The 25,986-nt window shown below is 45.4% G+C and overlaps 1 protein-coding gene across 1 annotated transcript in view; it reads left to right on the forward strand.

Moving 5' to 3' along the window:
- Window positions 1-25,986, forward strand: part of plxna1a (plexin A1a) — a 235,418-nt gene that overhangs the window by 164,884 nt on the left and 44,548 nt on the right. The window contains exons 11-17 of the mRNA XM_030118875.1: window positions 1,787-2,010; window positions 9,695-9,846; window positions 10,404-10,524; window positions 10,749-10,885; window positions 12,591-12,758; window positions 20,512-20,605; window positions 21,966-22,202. Coding sequence (XP_029974735.1) covers window positions 1,787-2,010; window positions 9,695-9,846; window positions 10,404-10,524; window positions 10,749-10,885; window positions 12,591-12,758; window positions 20,512-20,605; window positions 21,966-22,202 — 1,133 coding nt within the window. The remainder of the gene's footprint in view (window positions 1-1,786; window positions 2,011-9,694; window positions 9,847-10,403; window positions 10,525-10,748; window positions 10,886-12,590; window positions 12,759-20,511; window positions 20,606-21,965; window positions 22,203-25,986) is intronic.

Below are 25,986 nucleotides of genomic sequence, written 5' to 3' on the forward strand. Positions count from 1 at the left end.
GTGGCGCTACTTTTTAAGCCGAGCCGTGGCTAATCAGATTAGGCCGAGCCGAGCCGAAGGGCGGCGGCGGGCAGATGGATCCGGGGAGAGGCTTTGAAGTCCGGCCTCCGTCTGTCGGCACCAACTCCTCCACGCTCTGATGCTGCTTTTTTTTTTTTCTTCTTCTTCCTTTCTGCTTCTCTCTGTTTTTCCACTCCACCTGATCTCAGATCGGTTTAACCGGCGCGGCGGCGAACAGACCTGCCTGCAGGTTCTGGCGGCGGAGCGTCGGCTGAGATAATTATGACGGCGATTAGCAGATGACAAAACACGACGGCATCGACTCCGCTATCTCCTCCGTTTCCGCTTTTCTCTCCCCGTCTTTGTTTTCTTCCCGGCCTCGCGGGGCGACACCATCTTTAAATTCATTACAGCGACTGTTGCTGTTTTGTTAACAAGCGCAGCTAAAAACGTCCCCTCCCTCCTCTTCCTCCTCCTCACTTCCTTTCATCTCCCTCTCTTCCTTCTCAGGTGTACCAGGCTTTCATTTATTTATTTATCTACTTATTTATTCATTTTTTTTTTCACTTTTAATGACTTTTTCCACTTTGCAGAGTTGAAGGAAACGTGTTTTTCTTTTTTTTTTTAAACATAAATTCCCATTTCCCCTTTGGCACGTCTGAAGACATTACCTGTTGAATTAATTTCTGTGATATCCCTCTAAGGTGGCTTGTTCACTTTTTTTTCTCCACCTCTTGCTATTTATCTGCAGAAACAGTTATTTTCTCATCGTCACAGCCTCCGAGTGGTAATAATCACCTACTGAAGGTTTGAGGTGTTCTGTGGGTGATTAACATTCATTTATGCTGCTCCTCTGCTCTCGCTCAGGCTCACAGACACACAAACTCCTGATTACTTTTTTTTTTTTGTTACCTACCATCTTTCACATTAATAACTTATAAAACTTGTCCCTTCTTCAAAAATGTTTCATATAATGAAATTCCCTCAGAAGTTGACACATGTAACCGAGTCGGCATGTGGCTCTTTAGCGCGTCTGTAGCGGCTCCCCGAAGGTTTCAGGAAATAATGTGCAAATAAATAGTTGTGTTTTATTTCCGTATTTAACAGAATGTGGAAACTTTCTTAAGTGTAACGAACACAACACAAAACGACACAACACTGAGACCTGAGCTGAGACATCGATGATGCAGCCATGGAAGCTAACATGCTAGCATTAGCCTCAAAGCCAGGCAGAATCCAGCAGCTGTAGGGATGTACGTTAAGTACGTTTTTGGAATATTTTACTGTATTTTTCACCAAAAGGTATCTTTAGAATTGCCTTCATGTTGAGATTGGAGTGATTTTCTTTACCAATTGTAGTAAATATCAACATCTGTTTTACTGGTCCGGTCCTCTTGCTGGTTTTCCGATCTGTTCAATTTGTTAGAAAGAAGCAATGAAAAAGTTGTGTTGAAACTTCTTGAGCAGTTAAAACCACTGGAAACAGCCGGAGTCTAGGTAGAACAGCTAAAATGGCTCAATTGCAACTAAAGAATATGAAAAGCTGTATCCTGGTGAAGTCGCATTCGTCACGGTGGTTTACGATGGTGGGACAGAGAGTAAAACTTGAAGCATTTCTCCATTTTATCTAAAGTAGTTTGTATGTTGTGTAGCCTTTGCTAGTAGGTTCAGTAGTTTGTCCTTGACCTTCTTTTTCCACCTGTAGCCGTGAACAATGTTTGCTAAAATGCTAATCCTCTTCCTGGGTCCTCCTTTAGAACTCCCTGTTTCTGTCTTTTCACTCCAGCTCACCTGTACAAGTGCAGGGCGCTGCGGGACAGCTGTGGGATGTGCCTGAAGGCCGACCCCCGGTTCGAGTGCGGCTGGTGCGTCCAGGACAGGAAGTGCTCCCTGAGGCAGGAGTGCACCGGAGGAGGGAATTCCCACCTCCCACTGCAGCTGTCTGAGGGCGGAGGGTGGATGCATGCTACGTCAGGGAACAGCCGCTGCACACACCCCAAGATCACCAAGGTAAGACGATTTGGTTCTGCTGTAGCGCGACAGTGGAGTAGCCTGTAGGGAAGGTTTTCATCCAATTTTAGATCCAGTGCAATGTTCAGTGGCCACAAATGCACCAAATGCAGTCAAATGTTTGCCATAAGGCTAAAAACCTGCACTGGAGCTGAAAGTGCTAGAAGAACAGTTTCTCTTTGTGGAATAGTTAGTGTCTGGAGTTAGAAAAGTTTGAGTTCGATGCTGCAGTGAGACCTGATGGAAAAGCAGCAGGAGCTCTGAACTCTGCGCTGTGCTCAGTCATCACACAGCAAACCGTAACCCGGCCACGTCAACAGAGTCTGGACTGAAAGCCTGAGCACCGCCGCGCTCTCTATTTAAAAGCTTTTCTGCTATTACCGCGCTCTTTAATCACCGTTATCAACAGTACACACACCGGCTAAACAGGTGCAATGTTACACGGTTATAGATGTTTCCCTTCCCTCACTGTCTGACAGCAATGAACAGAGCAGGAAGTCCGCAGGTTAAAATACCGGAGTTTTATTTGAACTGTTGGTATTTGAGTGATGAGACAAACAGACCTGTTTCTGCTTACTTTTAGGTCATTAATTTTAATGCAAGAAAGGCATTGCTAGAGTTGGCACTTTATCTGTGTTTGTTGGCTCGCTTGTTGTGATTGGATGGAGCACTGAAGGTGGAGAACATTATTGAACATGAGTGAAACAGCAAATAAATGTGAATATGGCAACAGAAAAACACAAACCAGGAAATCAGAAAATCCAAAATGTCACAATACAGTCCATAAACAAAAGTCTTGGGGAGTCAGGTGCATCAAAGAAGCTTTATTCTGAAAAGCTCACTGTGTAAAAGCATTTCCCTGACCAGTCAGAGAATAGTGCTGTGCTGAAATTCTTGCCGTTCCCTCAGAGGAGACCTGTCCTCCCTTTTTAAACCACACAGTGTCTGAAGGGATTCGATGTCCCCGCTTTTCATTCTATGGATTTCAGTTTAGGGAAATCTTTCTGCTTCATTCTTCCAGTTCTTTTGGGTATTTTCAGTGAATGATTCCTCACAAAAAATAAATTATTAAGAAAAAAGACGTAACCCTGCATACATTTCTGCAGCTGTCGAGGGAACGACGTACAAGTCAAGAGTATTGTCGAGGACAACGTCACGCTGCGAGGAAGAAAGCGAAAAGGGGAAAAATAAATAAATCCAACATCAGCTCTTGACAACAACCAAAAAGAAATTCCTGTGATCAAAACTGTCTCCAGTGATCCGGTTCTGAAATCACCTGCGCCGAAGAGCAACGCCGTGATCCCGTCAGATCCCGGAGACTGTACTGTCACCCGTGGAGATCCAAGGCTGCTCAAACCTTGATGGGGGGGGTTGCGTCAGCCCTCTTTGTTGAAGCCCCCGTGGTCACAAAAGCCCTACGTGTCCTGAACCCCCAATGAAAGCTGCTCCACTTTAATGTGCTGCTATTAAAAAACACACACACACACACACACATGTTGGGACCTTGCGCCTGCCCTTGGCACAGAAATGGTATTATTACTCAGTGTTACATCAAGCTGGGCCTCGGGGGGCCGAGCCACGTGAAAGTTTGTTTATTTTTTTTTTTTCCATTTCCTCCAACTGTTTGTTTTTTGAAGGGATGTCTTTGTAGTGATGTGGGAGACTGTCGGGTCAAAATCCGGCATTCGACTCCCTCTGACCACATTCATGAGCTCCTCTTTTGCTTTATCAGTCTGGGTCCTGCCTCGTTTTTCCAGCTCGGCTTTCAGGAGCTGCAGGAGGGTGAGATTTGGGTTAACTAACTCGGTGAAGGTTCGGTTATCACTGATATTTAATCCAGTTTTTCCTCTGAAAAAATACTGATAGTGGAAACTCATTCATCGATCATTATTAAAGAGATTAAATGAATTTACATAAATCTTGCAAAACTTTAATTATCTTTATTTTACCTTTATTAATCCAGATTATCTCACTGATACACAGGTTCTCATTTACACATATTAATGTTAAAAAAAAAGCTACGTAAAGTGTATTAGAACATCCTGCGGTGTCATGTTTGACATCTTTTAAACTTTTCTTGAGTTTTTTCAGTCGTCCGTTAAAACCATCCAAAATAACCATCCACAATAAGAGAAAAGTGTTTCCTGATTAAGTACTGACTGAAGACAAAATGAGGAAACCCTGTTCCAGCACGAGACGAATCAGTTTCCAGACAAAGCTGTTCCAATGTAAGCTGGGTTTGAGTTACAGCTGACTTGTTTCAGTCCATTGATTCTGGGTTGAGTTTGACTCTCCGTGGAAAACTGAGCCTGGTTCTCTGGACCAGGGAGACGATGCAGAGCTCAGAGCAGCAACTCTGTGATGAATTCATTGAAAAGATCAGTGTCCAGGAACTTTTTTTATGACCTAAAACTTTAATTTGAAGAAAGATTTTATTCTCCAAATTGAATTTGAGTCCAGACTAAGATCAGATTGTGGCTGCAGACTTGTGCACCGTGTGCATCCTGAACAGCTCGGATGAAGCATCAGACGTCTGCAGGTTCGTGGCAGCCTGTTTTGCTATGTGTCACCATGAACGTATGCATTAAATATGCATTTGGAAATGTATGTGGACATGAGCGCAGACCTGTTTATCAATGTTTATGCATCCACGCCCGGTGTGTGTGTATGGAAGCGAGCGCCAGAGTGATGTGTTTCTATATAGTGAAGCAGGCATATATGTGGCGTGAAGCTGGTGGTAATAAACGTAAAAAGAATGAAATAGAAAAGCGAATTGCATCTCAATTGTGTTGACAGATGTCTTGATTCTCTTAAATTACTGGTGGAATTTGCTTGATTCTAGTAAGGAAAACATTATGGGACACACGGATGAATTAGGATTTTCTTGTGAAAAATTTATAAGTAGAAATAATTAACTTTAAAAACACTGAAGTCAGTTATGAGAACAAAACACAAAAGTTTGAATGTAAATCCACCTGAGGAGCACAAGAGAGGCAATCAAGTTCAATACGGTTCCACAAATACTGATGGTTTAAGAAAAACAGTTTTGAGAGTGAAATTCAATCCATCATTTAGATCAGGGGTGGCAAAGTCATCATTTAGATGTGTTAGCTGGTCTAGATCTGTGTATCAGAATCAAATCTAAAACTCTATAGTCCTAAGACATTCAGTGCATCTCTGTGAGTCAGTCCTGGCAGACATATATGATCACACAGGTTATGAACAAAACTAAACAAACCGTGTGTTACTAAAAGAAATACCAAATACAGCATGTGTGGTTTAGGTACTATGATACTTATGGTACTAAAAATCTTCACAGCTCCTCTCCCAACTAAGTGAGGAATTCCCTTGAATTTCCAATAAAAAGATGCTTGTGTTAAGTTCCACCCATTATAGTGCTCAGTTTCAGATATTTGAACATAATTGTGCACACTGTGGCCAAGAATGTCTGGATCGCCGTCTGAGCCCTCCGCTGGACGTCTTCTCCAGTTTCTGACGGCTGCTGGCCCTCGGCCGCCCCGCATGCTATCCGTTTCAGCTCAAACCGCAGCTGGATAGCCGGGGTACTGGACGCTCGCGCTGAGAATATGGACGGGAAACTGTCCTGAGACCTCGGCTGGAACCGCCGGCATCTGATGTGGTTGGACCAGTAACGCGGAGCGACGAGCAGCACTTCGCCTCCAGTGAATTCCTGATCAGTGTTGTTTGGAAGAACCGGGAAACTGAGGTTTAACATAATAACATCAGATGGATCTATTTCCCTGAAATATTAAGTGTTATATGATTGTAGATTAGCATTGCAAACTTCATGGTGAAGTAGTTTTGAGGGTGTGACGGCAAAACATTGAGTTTTCGTCTTCCTAGAATGTTTCCTGTGTAGTTGTTGGTTACTGCAGCTTGGTAAATCAATCGATTGGTTAAAACAAATCTAATTCCTCACAACCACAAAAAAAAAGAAAAAAAAAAGCAGCGTCAGACTGAATAAGTGTGGAAAAGCGAATTTGCCAGTCGTTGTGAATGTCCTGCTGTCAGCTGATCGGCTCCAGAGTCCAGTGGTTACTGTTTGGCAGACGGGTGTGTGTCCTCCAGCCCTTCTGGGCCTCGCCGTCAGTTGAGCGCAGAACAATTATTTCTGCTCTCTTATGTCCTCTGGCTTCTTCGTTAGTGCTTGAATGTGGTTCCGTTGAACCAGGTTGATCTGTCCAAACCGCCGGGGGTCCATTTCCAGCTTCAGGGAGTCTGCACTTTACACAACCCAGGAAGTGAGCGCTGGAGTGAGCGCTGGTGGTGGGGGTGTTGTTCCTCAACGTTCCACCATTCTGTCAAATCACTGCTTCATGAGTCCCGAGCTGCTTGAGGTCCCATTTCCACGCTGTGGCGTCTCTGCGGGCCCGCAGGCTCAGCGAGGGCCGGCTGTCCGTCCCCGTTCGCAGAACTCCACCTGTGTGTGAGGCTCCTCGTTGCTGCTGTAGCTTCAGTATGATCAGCTTGTTCACTGATGCTGCAAAGCTTCCTGCACAAGCACAGTGAAAGATCTAAAGTTCTTGATTGGAGAGGTGAGATTGAGGAGTGGAGATCTGTCCAATCAGCATTCAGAACAGACACCAGTTCAGCTGGAGACATGGTGACAGACAGAGTTTGGACTGAATTCCATCCATTCATACATTCATGAATGGACAAAATTGTTTGTTTGGTTTCATTGTAGAAAGCAGCATTGTTGTTTTCTACGTATTGTTTGTTCTTTTAATCAAAATGTAGCCTCCAGTTTTTCCCCAGCACCAACATTCATGTGTTTGATTCATTCTTTACTGTAATTATGGATAATTGTGGACGCTAACAGTTTACCACTCGTCTTTTGGTTTTCCTGACTCGTGGATGAACTGAATACATTGTTCTCTCACGACTTCAACTTTGGCCCATTTGTCTGACTGTTACATTGAATCTGCTTTGAGAGAACATGGAAATTCAATTAATTTAGCAGATCTCCCTATCTGAGAACTCTGCCTCTTCCACCTGCAGCAGGACCACCGTTACTTTCTCCGCAGTGTCTTCTAAATGAGCCCGACCACCAAGGCTCTTTGTTTGTGAAATTCAGTAAAAAGAAATAAAACTCAGCTTCTAACAATGGTTTTGCTTATGAATTAGCATTTATACATTCAGCTAGAAGCCAAAGGAGTGCAGATCTCCCAATTAGTTGAGACTTGGAGTTTAATAATCTACTGCTGTGCTGTTTGTTCCACCTCCAGCATTGTGGGTTTCTTGGACTCTCCAGTTAGCTCCCGTGTTGAGAAATCTACCTTCACTTTAAGTGCAATCACATACAAAAGCTGTGTTTTGTATGCAGGGAAGGCCACTTTGCAGGAGACCATTAGTCTCCAATGTTTGAATGCCAGCTAATGTGCATTTCAAACTGTTATTCCCTGTACCGTCTAAAATCTGCTTTATGTATTGCAGACGCCATTGTCCGTCCGTGGTGGTTATACACATTAGTGCCATATCGTTACACGTCGACGTATGAGGTCCACATAAAGGCGGCTGTGAAGCTCTCTCTTCTGTTCTGGTAGTTATTATGTGTGATCATGGCGTTGAAAGTATAGGTTGCTGCGGTCGTCTTCACTGGTCTCTTTGTGAATACCCCTGTAGATAATAGTGGTAATCCCTTTAACAGCTCCCGTCTGCGTGTCTCTGCGATGCCTCTGTCTGTGGCTGTGCCAGTGTTCATATCAGCCAGCCACCCAGCCCTGGGATACAAGGCCTTCTCTCTTTTTTTTTCTTCTTCTTTTTTTTTGTGGTATCATGGCTTCATTCTTCCCAAACCATCTGAAGCCCCATTTCCACACCCTGACATCTGCCGTCCATATCGTACCCTGGAGCTTAATGGCGGCTCGCTCTGGTCAGTGTTTACCAGCCATTGTGTTTGTGGGACCGAAGTGGCGAGGCTCTGCCGGCGCCTGAGGTTCCAACGTGAGTCAGCTTCCAAATAGTAGGCAGCATTATCCCCGGCCAAACTGCTCCCCCCCCTGCCCCCCTCCGTCTACCGCGCTGCTAATTCACCACAGATACTGTTGTTTGTGGTTTTCTGTGTGTAAATCCCAAGACACGGCACTGGAGTCTCCATACTAATGGATTCAGGCATTGTGAGGATTATCTTTTTTAAACATGTTGCTGTCGTCGTCCATATTGGTGAAGGTTAAAGCGGAGTTAATTTGTCTCTTTTGTAGTTCACTGAAACGCTTCCAGTTGTACGGCTGTTCTTGTTTTTGTCTTCCAATATGATATATCTTCCAGACTGTGGATTCTCTGGCAATCTGTCTTTCTGTTGGCAAGATGAGGATCAGGTTCATTTAAAAACAGTAATTAGGTGATTACGTTGGATTTAAAGAAGATTAAGAATTCAGATGTGCAATTTTATGCCACTATCTCATCTTTTAGAAGATTAATAAACAATGAAATGTGAGACAATACTTGTGAATCACAGGTCACGTCAGTAGATTCACCTTTCTGATCAGCGTTTAATGAATGTTAGTTCATTTAAAAGAAATCACACAAACAGTTCTGTGAGGCTGTTATTTCATTTGGATCTTGTGGATTCAAACTATTATCTGTACGTAGAGAGAAACTTTATCAACAATGGTTGGCTCTTCTTTGTCCTCCAGTAATCGAGGGTTTAATCAGTTAGTAACAGAGTTGTTTCTTACTGGTAAAGCTAACGCCCATGGTTGCTTGGGCCAAAGAGAGACAGCAGCTCTGCAACAATCCCCAACTGTTTTAATGCAAAAATGGTATTGTGAGTCAGTTACAAGCCCATTTTTTTCTAAACCCATTGAATCTTCGTTGAGTGTTTCTGGACATGAATGAAGAATTCAATGTATAGTTATTTGAAAGCATTAAAAGAAAATAAAGACACTCCGTCTGGCCTCCAGACTGTACGACAGCGGCTGAGTTTGTGTTTCCACATCGTGCTGTCAGCCCAGCCGAGCAGCGCCGGAGAACAGGGCAATAGGCAGATTACACATAATTACCTTGTGAAGCTTGTTAGGGATTACGCTTGTCTGTGTGCCTGTGTGTGCAGGTCCGTGTTCTCGCAGTGTGTGTGTGTGTGTGTGTGCGTGTGTTGATGACAGCCACCGTCCATCAGTCTCCATATTTGTTTTGTCACACCACACCTGTCCCCGTTACGCGCCATAATCTGGCGAGATAAATCACATTATGGCGGGGCGATGCGGCTGAGCGCCGCGCCGCCGCGGCCCCCGTCGCTGAAACCAAGCCGCCGTAATAAGTTTCAATTAGGCAGAGTTCGGTCCCGCGTGTCAGCGCTGCTGCTGTTGTTGGCCTCTCTTCAGCTCATTTTCATTTTTTCAAACCAAGAGGGTCTTTTTAATTCTATATGATAAAAACATGAGTCAGCACAATATGTGGTGAAGCTGCAACATTTTCCCCGAGCTTTGCTTCTTTATCCATGTTGCTAAAAGTTGTTAGCCTATTAGCTTGATAGCATGAGTTAATCATTTTCAGAAAACAAGACGAAGTGGGAGGAGAGCAAAGTTCAGCAGATGTCACAGTTTGGCCAAACTTCGGTAATCATGAGGCTGACGGTGTCTTCCTCCTCCTCCTCCTCCTCCTCCTCCTCCTCCTCTCCGCCCGTCCCCTCGCTGACTGCTGTCCTCCTCCGCTTGTCCTCCAGCTGTTTCCTGAGACGGGGCCTCGTCAGGGCGGGACCCGGGTCACCATCCTGGGGGAAAACCTGGGCCTGCAGTTCAGAGACATCCAGATGGGCGTGCGGTTGGGGAAGGTGCCGTGCGTGCCCGTGGAGGAGGAGTACGTGAGCGCCGAGAGGTACGTTCACAGGACGGCTTTTCTCTGTGTCACTGCTGGTGTGATCACTTCTCTCGTCTGGACCGATCCCGACGCCGGAACACATCCCGGGTGTCGGTGCAGCCTCGTTCAGCAGCAGAGAAAGACGCTCGTCTGTGAATTCCATCTGCCTTTCCCCTCCATTGCTGCCTGCATATGCTCTTTCCTTTATTTTTTGCGTCTCTCTGTGTGACATTTACTCCTCTGCGGGGTCCGACACGGCTGAGGGATGGAGTTCAGCCAGATCAAACAATCTGTCCGTACTGCAGTTAGCTGGGAAATGATGCATGTTGAGAGAGAGGGGATCTCTACTCAAATATTGCGCACACGTCAGTTATTCCGCACGTCGTCCGCGGCATCCCGACATAACATCGTAGTAGCATTTGTCCGTATTCCGTCCAAATAAAGCCTCCTGTGGTCGCATTCGCCTCGCGCTGCACCGCTGCTCCAGGCACGCATCTGTAAATTTGCAAAACCCAATCTATGAAAATGACAAACACAGAAGCGTTTGGATTTAATAAACCGTCTCCCTCTTGCAGAATAGTGTGTCTGCTCAACGACGCCACCGGCTACAGGGTCCAGGAGGCTCAAGTGGAGGTGTGTGTGAGGGACTGCGTCAACGACTACCGAGCCCTGTCCCCGAGGCCGTTCACGTTTGTGGTAAGAACCCGGGAAGCTCTTGACTGGGTCAGTTCTTTGATCGGCAGTGTTGGAAATAAGGTGATGTGTTGCTGTTAATGCTAAGATATTGATCATCTATATCAGAACCAGATGACATGTTTGGTTTGGTTATAAATGACATAAACAGACTAATTCCGAGACTTTGGCGTATTTTGCTCATTTCTAATAAATTCCCACCATGTCTTCCTTTGTCGTTCCTCCAGACGCCCTACTTCACCCGCATCCAGCCGTCTCAGGGGCCCATTTCCGGCGGGACTCGCGTCACCATCGAGGGGAGCTACCTCAACGCGGGCAGCTACGTGTCTGTGAGCATCGGACCGCAGCCGTGCTACTTCAAGAAGTGAGAACCTCTTTTCTTTCCTATAAATTCACACCCGAAAACCACAAAAAGACTGAACTCAGACAAGACTTCGACAAAGGAGTTCACAAGCGATTTTAGAGCGATGACTGAAGTTATGGTCAGTAAAAAAAAATGTGCATAAATCAGGATCTGCTGTTTGAAGATGTGTTTGTTTATTCTGCTCAAAATGTTATTATCATAAAGATATTACATGCACATGTGAGCGTGTAATCGGTGTGTCAGGTTAGCTTGCTGTGCGTGTGTGTGTGTGTGTGTGGGTTAACAACTGTTTGTGTTGAGAGCATGTTTGTAGCTTGCAGACATGCTGCATCTCTTTGTCTGCACTCACACAGGCTTTCTCTAATCTTGTGCATGGCGAAGAAGAAGAAAAAAAAAAAACATCCAAACTATCAGCACAGTTGCCTGCATGTCAAATGCATGGATTAGCCTCTCGCAACTAAGCTCCATTAAAGCAAACCGTACGCCAGCTTTGATGTGGCAGCGGCAGTCGTTTCCCCGCCGCAGCCTCCTCGCCGTAATCCTGCCGACTCCACTTGGCGGCGGCTGTTCGCTCACCTCGAGTCCGTCTTTATCTGTCACAGCCGAACGCTGTGGCTGCGATTGTGGCGTCTTGTGACGGTTGCTGGGAGAACTCGCGAGGTGCTGATAGCAGAGATTCTCCATCCCCTCCCGCTCGCTCTCTCTGTGTGACTGCTGTGGTATATGGAGGCTGCGCAGCACACAGACACACACACACAAACACGCACACACATATATATATACACACATGCATCGCCCCTGTGAAGTCATGGCCCAGAAATGCAGCCACCACTCAACTGTGCTAAATACATATTAGATAATGCAGCGAGTGGGGGACTGCACTCCAGACTGCAATTCAAAATGTTATTTTGCCTTTGGGACTAGTGAGCCTTGACAGACACACACACACACACACACACTCACACACACTTCTGTCCTTCCCTCTGTGTTTGTGACTGTCGATGGACTTCATTAAACATGAGTTTGAAGTCCTGGTTTTTGATTTCCGCTACTTTAAAAAAAAAATCATCTTCCACTTCTTTAAGGACAAGTTTCATTTATCAGAAAACAGAGAAAAAAAAACGATCTGATTATTTTCAGTCAGTTCAAGCAAACTGTTTCTCTCAACAAATCCGAGTTCCCTCATCATTTTTCCATTGAACACCTCATTTCCAGACCACATGTGGAGCTGGTGTGCAGAGACCCAGAAAGGGGGTTTCAGTCCATCCAGGCGTCGCACTGCGTCCTTTCAGACTGTATCCAAAGTTGATCCAAAGTTCTGTGTCTATCAAGCAGTGCTTGAGTTCGGTTGGTGGAATTCTGAACTTGGTCGGGTCCTCGGGGCTGAAGCACACTGGTAGCTGCCAGATTTATCTCATCAAACAGGCAGGTTACATTACGATTTAAAAAGCTGGAGATTAATTGGATTTGGAAAAAAGACATTAGTAATTACAGACGGGAGTCATTTGTCAACTCTTTATCTTGGACCTCGGTATTAAAGGGATGGCCTGGCACAGGAAAATAATTACTCTCTCGCTAGATTATGACGGGTTTTAAAGTGATTCGACTCACTCAGGCTGAATTTTAGCAAACACAGGATTCTGTACTTCCTCCATGAAAAAGACAGGATTCCAGCTTTAAACCACCGTCCTTTCCGTCTGTCCAGGAGGAACGCCCGTGAGATCGTGTGCGTCACGCCTGCCGGGCTGGCGCCGGGCAGCGCCTCAGTGCTGGTAGACATCGACGACGCCGAGCTCAGAAACCCAGAAGTCAAGTTTAACTACACGGAAGACCCCACGGTGCTGAGGATCGAGCCCGACTGGAGCATTGCCAGGTGAGTCTTTGTGTGCTGTCGGCGCTCACTGCACCGGACTGCCGAGTCTCATTTGTGTTTCACATTAAGCCCGTTCAGAAAACATTTGCAGTACAAAAGTAACAAATCCGACTGATATTTGACTTGAGCTACAGTAACAAATATCTGCTGCCGCTGCGATAATCCAAGCAGGGTCACAGAGTTCTTGTAGGGACATCAATAAGCCGAGCCGAGCCGCGGTTCCCGATCGGAGTTTGGTCTGGGAGGAGTCCGTAATGAGCGCGGGGTGAATATTCCCTCCAGCTAGTGGCTTAACGAGATCAGAGACCGGTCCTTGACTTTTACACAACTGCTTGTGATGCAGGAGCACGAGCAGGGCCGAATCCAGGAAGTGTTCTTCCAGCAGTCTGTGCAGACTTAAATGCTACATGAGAGTTCTGACAGCGAGCGTAGATGGAGGTAAATTGACGACGCCTCCAGAGATTTCTCATCCCACGCAGCCGGGACATTTTCAGCAGAGGAAATCGGCGGCGGCGGCTTGGGTCATCCAAAAAATAGAAAGTGCGCGAGGATTATGCAGCCCATTAATTATTTGAAAGCGATCGGAGATTGAAAAGGCGGCTAACGCCGACCGGCCGAGGGTGCGTGAGAAGGAAGGACGAGTCTGCACCTGAGCTGCTGCACCGGCGAGGGAGCCTGATACTCAGCTCTCTGCAGCCTGTCATGCTGTGCTCTATCTCAGCAGCTAAATAAATAAAGAGTGCCAGGGCTCAGCATTGAACATGACAGCGGTGTCACCGGGGAGGGGACACACAAGCAAACGGTCTCACATTAAAGTGGATTTACTGTCAGGGAGGGCAGGCGCGCGCTCAGATTGGTCTTTATGATGGATACATGGGTTAGCAGTGAACAACTCGGCTCTCACCTCAGTGACTCCTCCACAGTCCCGCTCAGCCTCAGCACTGCTGTGAGTGGGAGGCGACCAACTGCAGTCGTCACTGATTTTAACACTTGGTGGGGAGCAAATCACAAACAGTAAAGTTGGAAAAATCTCCTCTTAACTGTCACGATGGGATGAGCTTCCATCACGGCTCCATGGAGCAGTGGGTTCTTAGCATGTCTGCAACAGCAAGGAGTGTTTATTGACTGTATTTCCTCATGTTAGAAACTCAATGTAGCAAACGTCAATAGAACTTTAATTATCATCAGTCATTATCATCAGTAATGTTATAGATAGTTACACTTACATTAGATCACCTAAACAGTGTCTCGGAGTCAGAATGACCCATTTCTACTCATCGAGACCTGTGAGGCGAGTTGCTGGTTCCAGTTTGGGTTCAGTGTCAGGAAGACGTCTCACAACCAACCTCGGTATCGCAAATGGCAGGAAGAAAATCTTCCTGACTCGATCATATCAGCTGATCAAAGGCAGGATGGAGCCGTGCTGTTATTCTAATTCACACCAAATTCTGAGAGGGCCATCTGCAAGTAATAAATTAAAACTAATGAAATCCTTTTTGTCATCTTATGGTGAGTCAGTGTGAAATGCAGCCTCAGTCTCTTGTTCTTAGCTGACCGGAGTGACTCTAGGTACCAGTATTCCGGTGCTGCTGTCCATATATTTTCCATATATTTCGAGCTGTTGGTCCTCTCACCTTGTCTGGCACCGACAAACACGCGACTTTCAGTTGAACTCCCAGATGTTTCATTGAGTTTTCAATTAGATCTTTTCCAGTTGTGAGGGAAGCAAATGAATCGAATCTCCTCCCTCGTCCACACAGTTCCTGAGCTGTAATAAACCTCCAGCAGATCTGACATTTGAAGGGTTTTACACCTGCTTCTCTTCACCGCAGTGTCCATCGCTCCCCCAGATACCCACTGATTAATGGCACCTGTTGGTCCTTGTATGATTTAAGTCCTGTCTGGATCTTGTTCAAGCAGAATATCTTGGCCAATTAAAAACTACCTCCTATGATTTGGCAGTGGGTCCAATTTTCCCCAGATTGATGGTTTTATTCACTCAGCAGCAAAGGCAATTTCGGCATTAGGTGGCCCACCTGTCATGCAGGCCTATATCCTACATCAGAACATGGCCGACACTCCTTCCCTCTCCGTAATCTCTGCCAATGAAGGTTTCTTGTGCTTTTGTTTGACTTCAATTTAAACCTTGTGGTCGTCTTGCCCTGCTTCTCCTCATGCGGCCTCCTTCCCCACGCTCTCCTCCCTTTGCTTGCCCGTCTTTCTCCCTTCCCTGTTGTTACTCATCAGCAGATTGCAGGAGATAGAGGCAGAGCTTGTTAGAGGGAAGTGTTGATGAATCCTGCCCGGTTCCCTTTTGCCCAGTAGGTCTCGCCAAGAAGCAGCTGAGGCCCAATCACTGCCCTGCTTACCCACTGTGCGGGCGTCTTTGTGTGTGCTTGTTTGTATGGGAAGCTCAAAACTCGGGTTGTACTTCAGGAAACGCACTCAGGGGTGATGATCCCACATAAAAAAGAGGCACGAATGCACACATACACGCCAGCGTCCCGCTGATTCCCAGAGTCCCTGATGTTTGGCCCCACATCCCTCCTCCATCTGGCTCTGAAAAACAACAAAACAGCTCGCGAACGCACACACAAACAGCAGCCCAAGTGTGAAAAGAAGTAGCCAGAGCGAGGCCCTCTAACCGGCGGGAGCTTTAATTTCGCCGGCGCTCTGCGTCGCCCCGCGGGGGTCAGGCAGAAAGTGTAGCAAACTGCCAAGGTGCAACGCCGTAACGGTTCATATCTGCCTTATTGTCTGCTTCTGTGCAAATCCATGTACGCCTGCCGAGCATCATCACCGCGCTCGGGAAAATGACAGCGAGAGTGGATAAAAGACGGCGAGAGGAGTGGAAGAGCAGGGGTGGAGAAAGTGCATTATCACTGCGCCTGGCTGATGATGTTCCATTTAGGAGGAAGACAAAGCGCTTCAGAAATAAATCAATGAAGAGTGCTCATCTGGGATACAGAGAGAAGATATTTGGGCAGTGACAGAGGTTAGAGAAGCAATTTTGGAGCTAAATATTCAAGCAGCTCCAGCAGATGGTATTACCAGCTGAAGGAGCCGCAGACCTCAAAAACCCAAGGTGAACTTTAGCGATGCATTGAACGGCACTGCAACCGAAACGCAGCCGTCTGACGATGGTGAGGCACATCCGACACTGTCCCGAATGCTGAAATGACCATTTGCTCAACGTTTTCGAAAACAATGTCCCTTTTCGTGGAAATGGCAGAAACGCTGAAAACGATTCGTTTTTGTAATGGAGGAGGAAAAAGGCAAACTCTGAAACACAGCCTTTAACCTGTTTTCATGGAGACAGAGTCAAAGTGTTTTCAAATAGTTGAAATTTCCTGTTTCCACTGAAACAGAGTTGTAGAATTTTCACCTGGAAATGTAAAAAATGTATATATAAAATGATATAAGTTCTTTTTTGTCTATGTTATTCCAATACACCTCCCCAGCTGACATTGGCACCAGCATGGTAAAGGATTTGTTTATTTATTTATTTATTTATTTATTTTTCAGCATTGTCCTTCTCTGACGCTCTTGAGCAACATCTGCTGTTTCAAGAATTGCACCAAAAAGACTTGCGGTCGCGAGACGAGGCGTTTGAGCAGAGGTAGAGTGAAGAGTCAGGGAGCAGTGAAAGAGAAAGAGGGAAAGGAACAGGCAAGAGAGAAACACTAACGCCGTCCAGATTCCCCCCCTCGCTCGCCCTGGGAGTTTATTCTGATTGTCTTGTTGTCGTTTCCCTGAAGCATGTACCTGAGCTAAAGAGACTCACTTAGACAAAGAGAAGAGCAACAGGGACAGAGCGGCTCAGCGCAAATATACATCAAGCTGCAGAGGAACCGAGGAGGAGGAGGAGGAGGAGGAGGAGGAGGAGGAAGGGGAGGCAGTGTCGGGCTATCTTCTCCTGAGAGGCAGCGCTGACGTGGACTTCTAATTAAAAAAGACTCTCATTTGAATGTGGCCTCGGCTCCTTTTATTAATCAGCTACCTTCCACTCCAAAATAATGTTTTCGCTGGGTCACTTTTCGAAGTATATTTCTTTGGCACAACTCATTCTCATTTAAAGTGGAATGACCAAGATTAAAAAAAGGAAAGAAAAAAAAATCATTTAAAGAGTTTGGATGGAAGTTTTACAATATTAGAATTTAAACACATAACGTTAATTAAAGGTCTGCCCAACCGAATGCACTTGATTTGTAGAAAATTAATTTCACTGCGTTATAGTTGATTTTCGTGGCGCTCGGCCACAATGAATGGAAGCGTCTCCCTTCCAGATGCTTAAGCTAAATTTGGCACTTGACGAGCTGCAGGAGAAATGACAGGAAGACGGCGTTACGGAGGGGTTGTGCTGCGAGTACCCTGAAAAAAACAGCTGTCGGAGCTCAAGTCAAACAGAAGACTTGATGCCTCGCGTAACGTCTACAATCAAACCTTAAACATGCCGGCGTTATCCAGAGAATGAAAGAGATCAGTGCTCCTTTGCCAGTAATGGGCAACCTGCCAAAAGGAAAATAAAGACTCTGAGAAGCCCAGAAGAATAGCCAGACATGAAGCCTTTTATCTACCTACAATGCAAAAAGATAGAGCGTCTACCTTTATCATTTATCCCCCGTCCCACCCTATCATTACCTATTGTTAAGTCTGGCTGGATTAGAGTGAGAGATGAATGTCTAGTGTTCGCCTGCCAGAGCCGCTTTTCAAGACATTAAGAGCTTCTGTCTTTGCTGTATCATTTACTCTGCTCTTGATGTTTATACAATAAGTCTCTCTGGATAAGTGTCAGATTAACGTCGAAAGTGAAAAATATCACCTTGGCAGTGCAGAAGTCAGCGGGGAGTTCGTGGAAACCGAACGCGTCCTGTGGTGGCCTCGCGTGTCAAAGCTTTTACATTTCAGCTGCTCTACAGTTGTCTCTGAACTCCAAATTATTCGCAGTGAAATCGTGTTCTGGTGTTTCAGTCGGAAAACTCTTGACAACAGGGGTGTCAAACGCAAGGCTCGTGGGCCAAAACTGACCCGCAACAAGGTCCAATCTGGCCCAACAAACTACCAGGAAAATCTTAAAACAGTCAGAGGAAACATGTAAATATATTTACTCAAATTTCTTGAGTAGTGAAAAGAACGCAACACTGAGATCTGAGATATCGGGGATGCTATCGTGTAAGCGAGCTACCTCACTGCTAGCTAGCTAGCCTCTCAGCCATGCTGTCAGGGGGAGAATCCAACAGATGTAGAAGAAGTGTTTTCGTTAACTCACTGTATTTTTCACCAGAGGGTTAATTCAAAGTAGGTTTATGTTTAGAGTGTAGCATCTTTGGAGTAATAAATGTTTGATTTTGTGAGAATACAGACATTTTCATTACATATTCTCTGCAGCACAGCTTTTAACGTTTAATTTTTAAGGTTATTATGGTGCACTCACGATGAATAGGGCTGTTTGTGACAACTAGGCTAAAATTTGTGTGACACCACTGCTGTAGAATAAGATGGATTTCATGAGAATGTCTTGACTAATTTTCCAATTTTGGAGGAGCTATATTCACAAGTCTTGAAATGCTGCTAAACTCTTCTCATTGCTGACAACTACATAGAAACAGTTTTTTTTCTGACAAATGGAAGGGCCTTACCCCTGATTTTGATGTTCCACTAGATCCTAAAAAAAAAAAAAAAAAAAAAATCTCCCAAGTTTACAGAATAGCCCAGAGCTGGAGTGCCGTGGTACCAGGGGTCAATAAAACCGTTTCCCTCTCTCGTGGCGCCACCATGAAGGGAGCCCAGTACCAGCACAGTGAGCAACGGAGGGAGTAAATCTGAAAAACAGTCGTCTTTCAGGTGCATCAGGAGAAGACAGCGGACAGGCTGAAGGATCCCGGAGACACAGATATGAAGCGTGTTGGATTCTGCATCCGGCCAGCGAGACGTCTCTTCTGTGAGATCTAACTGGCAGCGTCGCCTGTCTGCACACTGCGCCAAGGCACACAAATACCCTTTGGATGCCCACCATACACTTTCAAAAACACTTTAGCGTCCACTGCGCGGTACACATTGTTTATGGCTTCCTCTAGATACTCGGCTTTATTCAAGTCTTTTTATTTCAGACAGCAGCGATGGAGACTACTGTATTTCCTTCCCTCTAGGCACTTAAAAACCTGCAGAAAGACACATGATAGAGAATCTTATAAACTATATTTCTCTGTGGCACGGAGAGCCTAGCAGCCGTGAAAAGCTGTGATCTCAAAGTAGAAAACAGAGCAGAAGAAACTCAGAGGCTGGAGCTGTCACTGTAAAACAAGGCAGGCCCCAGGAAGGGAAGATATCATTGAGAAAAAGCTCATGAATCCACTTTAAGTGTCTCAGTGAAGAGAGAAGACCAATGCCATTCACGCCTGGATTCAGTCTTTCCTGCTGTAGTTTTCAGCCCCAGGTATGAGCCCACCAATCATTTTCGGTCACATCAAGATAGGACTCCATCGAATGGTAATTAGAAATTTCCCGGGACTTTCCCCGGAATCATTTACCAGTTTGACCGATTGAACGTGCCAATGAGCCATTGTTCCAAACCAGCAGGCAAAGTCAATGCTGGAGAAAAAGAAAGAAATCTTTGGAGAATTGATTCAGGCAAATAGAAAATTGTGCAGCGAGAGGTGGAGAGTCTGCCTTCGCACGGCGCTCACTAACAAAACCACACTTGGGAGTCGAGCCAAGTTGGGGGATGTGATTTATTGCGTTGGGTCCATTGACCTTGGCCAGCTCAAGGCAAACACATATTTACTGGAGATCACAGTGTTATTAAAGTATGTACAGTATCACTGTGGATCTCTTTTCCACAGCTCTTTCCTCAATGTCGCAACTCCCACTTTCTCTATTTTTCTCTTTCTTTCACACACATTTTTATTGTGTTTTTTTTATATAAAGGGTGTGAAAGTATCTGCTCTGGGGTGCGCTCCAGCTGCCTCACATAATCACAAACGTGGCTTAAAAGTCTCCCGTTTGCGCAACAGAGCTCACAAAGACCAGAGCACAGCACTTCAAACCTATAAAACAGACTCGGTAATTATAGAAAAGAAGCATGTTTCCATACAGACAAGATGTTGTTTTCTACATTTCTTTGATCACTATGTTTGATTTGAGTTTTATCATTGTGGGACATTTACTAATAGTTAGTTTTACATTTTTTTTTTTTTTTCAAGTGATCACAACACTGATTTTTCTATTCATTTTTGTATGTGTGTGTGGTTTTATTACAAAAACAATGTGTTTTCACTTGAAATGTGTAAACAGGGCCTGACAGTGAGGCTGGGGTCAAATTACACAGATCCTGAATGCGTGAAGGCCTGTCGACAGTGAAACGATTTGTTGCAAACAAATCATAAAGACAAATTTTTGTAGTTTGAAGTTGACAGAAATATACAGCAGAGCTTCAGAATAAAACCCTGAACATAAGTTTATTTCATCTTTTTGTTCTTATTTTGTCAAACAGCATTCTTGCAGTTCATCGTGTGAACCAATACTTCTCAACACTGAATGTTAAAAGCCAACATGAACAGCTATTAATGAACTTTGCTTTGGGGATATTTGTTGCACTTTGTTCCACACAACATACAAATAAAGCAGGATCATCACCTTGGATAAATAATACCAACCAGGAGAAAAGCCCTCGAGAGCGTCTCTCTTCCCAACTGGGCACGTCTTTTCTTGTTTTTCATTCTTCATCTTTTCCTCCTCCGTCCTCTCTTTGCAGCGGCGGGACTCTGCTGACAGTGAGCGGGACCAACCTCGCAACCATCCGAGAACCAAAGATCAGGGCCAAGTACGGGCAGGCGGAATCCTTTCATGTGAGTACTGATGTGACTGGCACGCTCACAGCAAGGACCCCCGGACTATCAAACAGAGTAACATTTACTGACACGTGTCTTCATGTGCCAAATTTACATTCACAAACAGGCCGACAGTACACGGTCTGCATTATTCAGATCTGCATGTATATTATCAAAGGGACTTCTTGATGCCACACCAGCACATCTCCACGCTGGCGAAGGTGGCAGACAGTCTGTCTGGGAGAGTTGCTCACGTATCCTCTTTTCCCTGCTACAGCTTCAGACATCCAACGCTACCTCGGGCCATATAGCATTTCAAATGTCAGCGCACCACATGAGTGTTTGTGTCACTGCACCAAAAAAAAAAAGGAAAAAGACATGAGAGACCGTGCAAAAGGAAGGCAGACAGGATTTTAGGTAGATGGAAAGTTCCCATTTGAAGAGTTGAAGCGTTTCATTGGTTGCATGGATAATGTTCGCCGGGCACTTTGGTGATTGTCACTTTGAGTTGAGGCTCTTTAGTAGTCATGGTTAAGAGCTGAACTTCAAACAACACTCAGGCACTTCAACCTGCAGATAAAGCTGTCATTTATGGAGGCAAACAGCCTCCACGCTGCATCCCACACAGCCCTTTATCAAAGCGCTACTTTGCACTTGAAGGACATTGCCGATGTTTTCCAATGTTGCCATTTAACACACAAATTGCGCTTAGATTTTCTGACCTTCCAGGTTTCACCCTAATGCAGGACAAGGACTCACTTCGAGTCTTGGACCTTGCATTTTTGTGTTTGGGTCAGAGTGGGACTGAACACCAACGGAGCTGACTATAAATCTCAGTCATAATCAATACGGCGGCTTTTCCACCCAATGCAGAAATCCACATTAGCAATTTACAGTCTGAAAGGCTGCGGCGGTCCTCCGAGCGGTCTTGCAAATTGATGCAAACACGGCCATGACATCATGTATTCATGTATTCTCCCAAGCAATGATGTAAATACTCGCAGGTACAAGCAAAGGCGCGGGGCACCAGGCCCAATATTAACAGTTGATCATAAATTTGCAAACAATTTACATTTCCAATAGGTCTAACAGCAGTGTAGTTTCACAGTGCATTGACTTACAAAAAAGAATGGGTTATTATACCCAACAGATCCATTTTAGAAGAAATTAGAGCCCGCAGGTTATTCTTAGTATTTCTAAAAGAGGCTTCTTCTGCCGGTTTTGCTCAGTATCTAACCATCATGCAAATGGAGCTATAATAACATTATTATTCAAGTGTTTAGAGTGGTGTTTAAAAATGAATTTACTTATTCCCGATGCAGTATTTCAATAAATTGTTTCTCCTGCTTATTCTCGTCTTGTTGTTCCTCCCTTTCAGAACTGCACGGTGTACAACAACTCCGTCATGGTGTGCTTGGCTCCGTCGGTGGCCGACTCGGAGCTGGGCTTCTCCGAGACCGGCACCGGGCCCGACGAGATCGGCTTCTACATGGACAACGTCAACGCCCTGGTGGTGGTCAACGAGACCTTCAGCTACTACCCGGACCCCGTGTTCGAACCCCTCAGTCCGTCCGGGGTGCTGGAGCTCAAACCCACCTCGCCGCTCATCCTGAAGGTCAGAACGGCTCACCGGGTTTTCAGTCGCTGTTCACTTTTCTGTTATCGGTGCTTTGATCTGACGTTCTTCTGGTTTGGCTTCTGTTTATCTGGGAGAGTTTGACTATTACAACATGCTGCAAGTCTGTGGCATGACTGGCTAGCACGAGTCAGGACTACTTCACCTGAGACCGAATCAATTCCAAGACCAAAACAAGACCAAGACTGAGGACCATTTTACTCTGGTTACATTACGGATCCAGAACTGATGCACAGCCGAAAATTATATCATGAACAAGGAGCTTCAGGCATAGATCTATGGTCGTAGATACGGCTACTAGCATTAGCCACATGGTAATGAAAGGCTGTTTTTCCACCGGATGCTGTTTGCTCGTGAGTTGTTGCATCCCGCAGCAGTGATCTGACAGCGGCTCTATTTTCTCCACATACAGCAGCCAACTTGTCAGGGATTGAGTGAAGGATGACGGACTCGTAAAGTAATGTATGACTGGATGCTGATCCTCTGGAAAAAAAAAAAAAAAAACCTTTTGAACAATGCAACACATATTTATCTGGCGGGGATGGAAAACCTCCGATGCAGAGCTCCGGATCCGCTCAGATCCAGCAGAAATACAGCCGTTTCTTACAATGGGGGCTGATGCTCGTAGCCGTATACATATCTATGGCCATGTGTCTATGCTTGTAGCTCCTGCTGCTTGATGTTGTCTTCAACTGTGCATCCCTTCCGGATGTGCAACAAAACCAGTGTAAAATGACCCTAAAAGAGACAGGGACCAAGACCAGAACATCCCAAGATTAAAACTTAAAGAGACCAAGACCATCAAGTTCCACAACACTTTTACTAGCACAGCCATATTGACAAATTCACCCCACAGGCATTTCAGAGTCACCTGCTTTTCCAAACATGCAACTCTCAACACCTTGAGAGGAACTTACCACTACGCCATTACGTATCTGTATCCTTCAAAAGAGGTCATGAGGACAGTCTGTCAGGATGTTTTTGTAAACTTAGTGTGTTTCTGGTTAGAATCTGAACATTCAAAAACATCTGACCAATTCCGGTTACCGTCAGGATTTGGTACCAGTGGTTGTTTTGCCTGCTTTACTAGTTCTGCAAACAAGATCTAGTAAAAGAGTGGAGCTAATACTAATTCTGTTTCTGCTAAACGTATGACAGTGATAATTCCTTACCATTTATTTTCCATCTAATCAGGAGGAAATATTGTTCATCTTAATGGAAACATTTAGAATTTTTAATCATGCCAATTAAGAATGGGAAACGTTGTGGACATCAATGACTGGAAATGTAAAAAAAAAGGAATATTTTTCCTCCAGTTCTGTGTTGTAGATGTATGTTGCCTCTCTGATAGTCGATGTTCTCCCCGTCCAAGGATTTCTTGACAACTTTCAAACATATTGAACCGATCTTGTATTAATAACGAAGCCTATACACACCGACGCCCTTGCGGGCTCATCTTTTCCACCACTCTGTCGAACGTGTTTACAAGGTCTTTCGCAGGAGTGAAAGAAACACACACACACACACACACACACACCTTCACAAATTCATAATTGAAAGCTGAAAGCAAATGTCCACACCTTCCAAGGCCAGTTTCTGTCCTTCGGTAACCAACAGCTTCTTCTTTGACTGCCGTCCTCTGCAGCCTGAAGCCCTCTTAAATAACAGTCCTTTCAATTTGTGTAATTAATTTCTAGTGCTGGAAGGGCAGCGTGGAAGCGTGCGGGCCTTACGGGCCAAGAGATTTGGAATTATATTGGTTTTCGTTTTCATTACTGGTGATTGGACATAAGTATGTGAAATTAATTGGCAATTTCTAAGCCGCCTGTATGTGTCATTGTACTATCTGGCTGAGCTCACCTGAAATGTTTAGCCAAAGAGTGACTGAGGGGGATTTAATGCGGCTGTCTAGAGCCAACTAAATATATATATATGTATGCGGTATTAGTAATATCAGAATTAACAGAAATAACCAGCAGGATTAGTGTCTGGAAATAACTGAAGGAGGTTAACAAAATTTCTCAACTGCACGCATTAGAAAGTTAATCATGTGGGTTATAAAGTGGAAACAAGCGTCATGGCGCCTGCGCCCCACTCAAAGAAGAGACGATATGAAATTCATTTATTTCAGATCAATGCCGAACTGATCTGCCACATTTGCATCGAATCAAACGTTTCGCCGCTTTTATCTTGCTGCTTGTCTCTGGTGTTATCGCCAAGGCGGCTGATTCCCGTGAAGGCTGCGAGAAGTGCCGTAACCGCTGGTAATTTATTTTTTCAAATGATAATTTATTAACAAAGCGGCCTCTCAGTAATTGCCAGATCTCTTGCTTGGCTTGCCGGTGAAAACTGGCCCTAACACACTGGAACCTGCTGATGATGAGACAAAAAAAAAAGAAAAAAAAGCAATTTGGCAAGACGGGACGTGCTTCAGATGCTGCCCCCGCCACGCAATTAATTTCTCATCTGTGGCGTCAGGCGTGTTTTTATCGAGGTGTGGTAATGAGGGAGGGAGAGCTGGAATGAATGGAGGGGGAATGGGGGTCAGGGGGGCTCCACGAAACACAACCAAAGTTTTCTGTTGTAACTTGTAAACGGCGCCTTCGAGGGGGGGGGGGGGGATTCTCCCAAAACCTGTGTCATATTGGGGCATCGGGTCTGCAGTCTGTGAAAAGGTAAAGACGGGAGTGAAGGAGTGAGTCAGTTAGGGGAGTGAGTGAAAGAAAGCAAGAGTCGGAAGAGCTGGAGTACAGAGGGAGCGAGTGAGTGAGAGGGAAAATCGAAGCGAGAGTGATAGAAATGGAGCAGGGAGAGGCAGAGAGTGACGAGAAGAATGGAAGAATGGAGTGGTGTCGGGGAAGGATGAGAGAGAAAAATGACAAAGGTGAACAGAGTGATAGGGCTGAGAGAGAGAGAGAGAGAGAGAGAGAGAGAGAGAGAGAGATGAATGAAAATCTTGGTGCTTCAGGAGCTCTCACTTCCCCGTGTGTGTGTTTTTGGAAGCGTGTCCCCGCATGACGCTGCTGCCTGTTGTGTTTATGTGTGGCAACATCTCGGCGTGTGGGTGGAACAGTGTGTGTGTGTGTGTGTGTGTGTGTGTGTGTGTGTGTGTGTGTGTGTGTGTGTGTGTGTGTGTGTGTGTGTGTGTGTGCGCGCGCGTTCTCGTATTTCTATCCTTGTCGGGGCCAAATGTCCCCACAAGGATAGCAAAACGTGGAACGACGTGCCTTGTGGGGACCTTTTTCCGGTCCTAAGTAGGAGAAACAGTGTTTTCTTGACCATGTTGTTGTTACTGAAAAAAGTAAAAGTGCAAAAACATTTCTTTAGGGTTAGGCTTTGTTGTGGTGTGGGTTAGGGTTAGGGTAAGGGTCAGGGTTAGGGGCTAGACATGAATGGGAGTCAATGGAAGGTCCCCACAAGGATAGAAATACAAGACTGTGCGCGTGTGTGTGTGTGTGTGTGTGTGTGTGTGTGTGTGATGGGATGCATGTTTACAGGGTTGCAGAGCGGCTCGGGTGGCGGCCTGCAGAGACGATGGGATTGGAAAACGGAGTCTGTCTCTGTGTCCCACTGTTCAGCCAGCAGGACGCACGGCAGCTATCTCCACCCTCTCTCTCTCCCTCTCTCTCTCTCTCTCTCCCCCCTCTCTCTCCCTCTCTCCAGTTCTTAACACTGCTTTCTTTTCTCTCTCTCTCCACCTGAAGTGCTCTTCTCTTCTTTTATTTTTCTTTTCTCGACCTCTCTCCAGTCCCTCCTCCTGATG

Source organism: Salarias fasciatus, chromosome 20, assembly GCF_902148845.1.
Source record: "Salarias fasciatus chromosome 20, fSalaFa1.1, whole genome shotgun sequence".
In the NCBI taxonomy this organism is placed as follows: domain Eukaryota; kingdom Metazoa; phylum Chordata; class Actinopteri; order Blenniiformes; family Blenniidae; genus Salarias; species Salarias fasciatus.